The sequence below is a fragment of the Corylus avellana genome, chromosome ca10 (assembly GCF_901000735.1).
Source record: "Corylus avellana chromosome ca10, CavTom2PMs-1.0".
NCBI classification, from domain to species: Eukaryota; Viridiplantae; Streptophyta; class Magnoliopsida; order Fagales; family Betulaceae; genus Corylus; species Corylus avellana.
In genome coordinates this window covers 16,449,100-16,455,096 of record NC_081550.1, presented here as the reverse complement: position 1 = coordinate 16,455,096, position 5,997 = coordinate 16,449,100, and the positions used below count along the sequence as shown (strand labels likewise).

Below are 5,997 nucleotides of genomic sequence, written 5' to 3'. Positions count from 1 at the left end.
ATTTAATTCACGTACATCTCAAAAATTCTACTTTTTCTTTTCTTGTCTAAGTTCTTCGGAGAAAATTGTTATTTCTATTCAATTTACACTTCAAGTTCTTCGGAGCACTGTTGACTTTGATGAGAAAACATCGAAGTAGAATGGAGAAATGTTTGCTATAATCTTGTTGACACCAATTCTAATGCAAATAACTTTATGAAGAATGTAACTTTGTAGCACACCTTTCAATCTATTTTCTTGTTTTAAATTGTCATATTAATAGGTATGTTGTAACTTTTATTACAATTTATTTTATAAATTGATATAAAAATTCATTATTAGTAAAATGATTAACCAAATTTTTAATGCAGGTTCCTCAACCGTGCAGCACTTAAAACGGAAGGAGATGTTCAGCCGGATGGTTCAATTGCAAAGCCTTGGAGGATATGCACAATACAACAAGTAGAAGATCTCAAAACACTCATAAGAATCTTTCCATTATGGTCATCCAGTATTTTCTTAAGCACCCCAATAGGAATCCAGATCAGTTTGACCGTCCTCCAAGCTTTGACCATTGACCGTCACCTTGGAACTCATTTCCAAATCCCAGCTGGCTCTATCCTAGTCGTCGTCCTAATCTCCACAGCCATCTTCCTCACCCTTATTGATCGTTTCTTGTGTCCCATGTGGCAAAAGCTGACTCGCTCATCTCCAACCCCCCTCCAGCGAATAGGATTGGGCCACGTGCTAAACGTTCTAAGTATGGCCACTTCAGCACTCGTTGAAACAAAGCGGCTCAAAATTGCCCGAGCCCACCACCTCCAAACCCGGCCCGACTCCATAGTCCCCATGTCGGTCTTGTGGCTGTTTCCACAGCTGGTTTTGGTTGGCCTTGGAGAAGCATTTCACTTCCCGGGGCAAGTAGCGTTGTATTATCAAGAATTCCCAGCGTCACTACGAAGCACATCAACGGCGATGATTGCATTGATCATAGGGATTGCTTTTTATCTGAGCACGGCTTTGATTGACCTTGTTCGAAGGGCCACCGACTGGTTGCCAGGTAATATAAATGATGGGAGGATAGATAATGTGTACTGGGTGGTGGTTGTGGTGGGAGTGGTCAACTTCTTTTACTACATGGTGTGCTCTTCTTTGTACAAGTATCAAAATGTTGAAAAGGGAGCAGATGAGAGTTCTTCTAGTGAGAAGTGATGCCACCGGTTAACAACGCAAGGGGCTTGATGTATTTATAACAAATTATTCAGGTTAACAATAAAGATCACAACAAATTAAAAAATAGGGATGTAGTGATGTGTTTACGGTGTAGGTTTTTTTAAAATGTCACCAATTGTCACTAATTTTTTTTAGTGATGTGTCAAAGTTCACACGTCACCAATTAGTGACGTGTGAACTTTAACACGACACTAGCTAGTGACATGTTAGCACCAATTTAAAAAATTATTAAAAAAATTTAGAAAAAAAGGAAAAAAAAAAAATTTGTGACGTATTGGTGACGTGTAAACAGTAACACGTCACCAATTGGGGACATGCCATAGTGGCAAGACACCGGTGGGTGTTTTTTTTTTTTTTTTTTTTTTTTTTCTGATGTGTATATTATTTTTGTTTTTTAGGAAAAAAAAAAAAAAAAAGCTTGCTCTTCTTTCACTTGGTTTCAAAAAAATAACATACATTTTCATACCAAGAAAACATTTAGCATTTCTAATTAGTTTTTACATGTTAAGATATTGTTGAGATTTTTAATTAGAAGATCTAGTATGATCTTATATATATATACTCTTAAAAATCAAATTTTCATAACAAATGCTCCTCACAATCATTTGAGTTAAATTATAATATAACATTATAATTTCTAACTTTACTCATAGCCATAAATAGTGGTTAATAAACATATATTAATGTTTATTTATGCATATCGTGGATCATGCATAAACTACTTTGGTTTCTAGTACTACTAGCAGATAGTTTGCATTCTCATTAGGTTAATCGATAGTGATCTACCCTTTTAGGTTAGTTGGATCATGTCCAATTTATGACCAATTTTTACAGGTTTATTGTTTACCCATTCAGTTTTTTTTTCGAGTAATGTTAGAATGAAGACCTGTAAATTTTTATTTTTATTTTTATTTTTTTATTTTTTTTTTTTTTATTTTTTTCATCTTGATGTAAATTTATACCTATCAACATTTTGGTTTTTCATCTTATGGGAGGAAACAGAATGTATCCTCACAAACGAGGCATAATTACTAACATATGGCAGGCATTACAAATTTACAATGAACTCCTGAAGGGGTTGTTTTTGAAAATAAATAACAAAGAAGTATATATATAAAATAAACATGATATCTCACTAAAAAGGAAATATTATAAATCATACGAAGTAAAAGATTTTTTTTTTTTTTTTAGAAAAAAAAAAATACACAATGAAGGTAGAGGGATAAAGGATCCTACAATTTTAAACAAATTGTAAATTCTTAAATTATGTGAATTTATATCGTTACTTGTATTTTTATTTATTTTTTAAATGTTATCTAATAAAAATTACTAATGGGAATTTATATATTTTCATCAGGTTCTTGAAAAAAAATGCCTCTTTAAAACTAAAGAAAAAGTATTTTGTGATGAAAGGCTTTTTTTGACTGTGTCAGTAACATATATGCTATATTTTTAACAGGTAATATTTTTCAAATTGTTTAAAAAAAAAAAAAAACTAAATTTACGTAATTTTTTTTAAAAAAATTGTAGGTGATCCTAATTAAGGCTAAAGAGGTTGTTGGGAACAATAATGTTGGAGGTGTTTCAGCATATCGATCGGTAGAGCACATGTACATGTGCAGGAAAAAATTAGGAGCTATATAGGTGGGGAGGTGGGGGAGGATGAGTGCCATAACTCTAATCAGTTATTAATTAAATAATTAAATTTATTATCGTCTACCTAATTAACTTTTGCATAAGTTTCAAACACAGAATATGTTGGTTTAAGACAATATTGTTTTCTAGTTAATTAGTTACTTGAAACCATGTCGTTGTCTTTTGATTAGTTCTGGTGACAACTGCTATAAATGCATGTCTTTCATGAAGTAGAACAGTAGACAGAAAAAACGAAAGAGATATGCAATAAAAAGGGGAAGATATATATATATATTTTCTAGCAACGTGGTAGGCGTGGCTATTCTACTTGAGCGTGATTGTAGTACGTAACACCTAACCGCTGGGTACTACTCAGGAATGATTTAGGCGACGAAAATCTCAAGTGTACCTTCAAGATCTTGAGGGAACTTTAGTGACTTGCCATAGTGGCAGGTCACTATATTGGTGACGTGCCACATTAGTTGCATGGGGACACAGGCTCCCCTCTCTTCTATTTTTTTTTTTTTCCTCTCTTCCTCTTCTTTCTTCATCTTCTCTTCTTCTTGCCCTTCTTGCCCTCTCCCACGCAGTCACCTCTTCGGCCCCGTTCTTTCTCCCTCTCCGGCGATTTCTCTCCCTCTCCGACTGTCTAGCTATCTCCCTCCGGCCATCTCTCTCCGACTATATATATATATATAATGGGAAATTTTGTTTAGGTTTTGAAATTCATATGTAAATTAAAAAATAAAAAAATAAAAAAGAACTAACATAGATTTATTTTTTTTAGGGTCCCTGGCCATAAGAAATGCATTTAAAGTTGGACAATATTTATTAGTTTGAATTTAGACAAAATAAATTTTTTAATTTGATTTGTTATTTAGATGTTAGATTTGTTATTTAGATTTTAGGTTTTTTTTTTTGTTTGTGAGTGTGTTAAATTAGATTTTAGAATTCTGCAATTATTTTTGGTTTTTTTGTTGGATTATAATTATTTGTTGGATTATAGTTTTGTTTTGGTTTTTAAAATTCAGATTATGTAAATGTTATAAAAATAAAAAATAAAAAAAATAAAACTAACCTAGTTTTATTTTATTTAGGATCCCCATAACAAATGCATTTAAATTTGGATTATAATTTTGTTTAGGTTTTTAAAATTCAGATTATGTCAATAAAAAAATTATATATATAAAAAAAAAACTATACTAGATTTATTTTATTTAGGGTTCCCATAACAAATGCATTTAAATTTGGATTATAATTTTGTTTAGGTTTTTAAAATTCAGATTATGTAAATAAAAAAAGGATTAAATACCTTAAACCTCCATAGGGTTTACCAACTTTATTTTTTCCCCCTGGGGTTTCACTTTTATCACAGGACCTCCTTGGGGTTTTGATAAAGACCAATTTAGTCCATCCGTTAGTTGATCGTTAAGACTGACACGTAGACCAATCAGATGTTGACACGTGGCACCTATTTAATTTTTTTTTTTAAATTAACAAAAAAAAATGTATTTAAAAAAAATTAAAAAAAAAGGAAAAAACTGGGGGTGGCTTTCCTTTTTTTTTTTTTTTTAATTTTTTTAATTTTTAGAAAAACATTTTTTTTGTTAATTAAAAAAAAATTTTAAATAGGTGCCACGTGTCAACATCTAATTGGTCCACGTGTCAGTCTTAACGGTCAACGAACGAATGGACTAAATTGATCCTTTATCAAAACCCCAGGGGGGTCCTGTGATAAAAGTGAAACTCCAGGGGGGAAAAAATAAAGTTGATAAACCCTAGGGGGGTTTGAGATATTTAACCCATAAAAAAAATAAAAAAATAATAAAAAAACTAACCTAGATTTATTTTATTTAAGGTTCCCATACCAAATGCATTTAAGTTTGGACAATATTTATTGGTTTGAATTTAGACAAAATAAATTTATTTTGTTGATTAAAGTTATTTATTTATTTATTTTTATTTTTTTAAGTATTATATATTTGTTTCAAATTTAATTTTTAGTTTCAAATATAAATGCTAGGCTAGTCTATTTTATTTTTGAACATGAATTGTTTAATTTTTGTAGAGTATCATATATATATATATATATATATAAAATTATTTATTTGTTTTTAATTATTAGGTATTTGTTTTAAATTTAATTTTTAGTTTAATTTTGTTGTATGGTAGGATTTTTATGAACATGAATTGTATAAGTGTCATATATAATGCTAGGCTATACTATGTTATTTATTTATGCATTGTTTAATTTTTTTAAGCATCATATATAATGCTAGGCTAGGCTATTTTATTTGTGAACATGAATTGTTTAATTTTTTTAATTGTCATATATAATGATGCTAGGCTAGGCTATTTTATTTATGAACATGAATTGTTTAATTTTTTTAGGGGAAACTTCACTAAGGACCCCCAAACTTTCACCCGTTTTGAAATACCCCACTGAACTTCAAAATCTCTCAATTTAGTCCCCTAAACTTTCAATTGCTCTCAATTTGGACCCCTCCGTCTAAATCAATCATTAACCCCAAACGGAAAACGAAACACGTGACTTGCACGTGACTTTTTTCACCTGAACTACCCATTATACCCTTATACTAACTAAGTTAAATCTCCAGATTACCCTCTTCGAAAAAAATCCTAAATTAAACCTAAAAGTGAGATCTCATTCGATATTGCCAATGTGAAGGGAAAAGTGATCTTCCGAACCCATCCCTCCATGTCGGCGAACTAGAGTAGGCCCTTGAACTTTTGGTGTCGATTTAGTCAGAAATCGTGTCCAACTCAATTCGTTACTGCTATAATCAAGTACGATTTACGTTTTGTGTATCTTGACGTTTTGTTACTGTATTTTAGGGTTTGTAGTTGACGTTTATTGTTTTTGATCATTAATTTGTATTTGATATTTTGGGTTTTTGCATGTAACACTTCTAGAATGCATTTTGTTGAGGTTTTAGTGTGGCTATTTTTGTCGATTTGCAGTAGGTCATCCGTGGGATTCGTCCTTGTCGTTTTTTTCGCATTGACTTGTTGTTGGTTGCTAATTCGTCCTTGTCGTTTTTTTGGTATTGAAAGTTGTTGGTTTTTGATAATGTTATGGGAAAGTTGTCATATTGTTTGGTAATCTTGTCTTCTGATACTGAAGTGTGG

At 31.2% G+C, this 5,997-nt stretch overlaps 1 protein-coding gene across 1 annotated transcript in view; it reads left to right on the top strand.

The window, feature by feature from the left end:
- The window catches only part of LOC132164300 (protein NRT1/ PTR FAMILY 2.7-like), a 4,722-nt gene extending 3,471 nt beyond the window's left edge, over nt 1-1,251 (top strand). Inside the window, exon 4 of the mRNA XM_059574787.1 lies at nt 351-1,251. Coding sequence (XP_059430770.1) covers nt 351-1,191 — 841 coding nt within the window. The 3' untranslated portion in view covers nt 1,192-1,251. The remainder of the gene's footprint in view (nt 1-350) is intronic.
- Nucleotides 1,252-5,997: the final 4,746 nt, after the last annotated feature.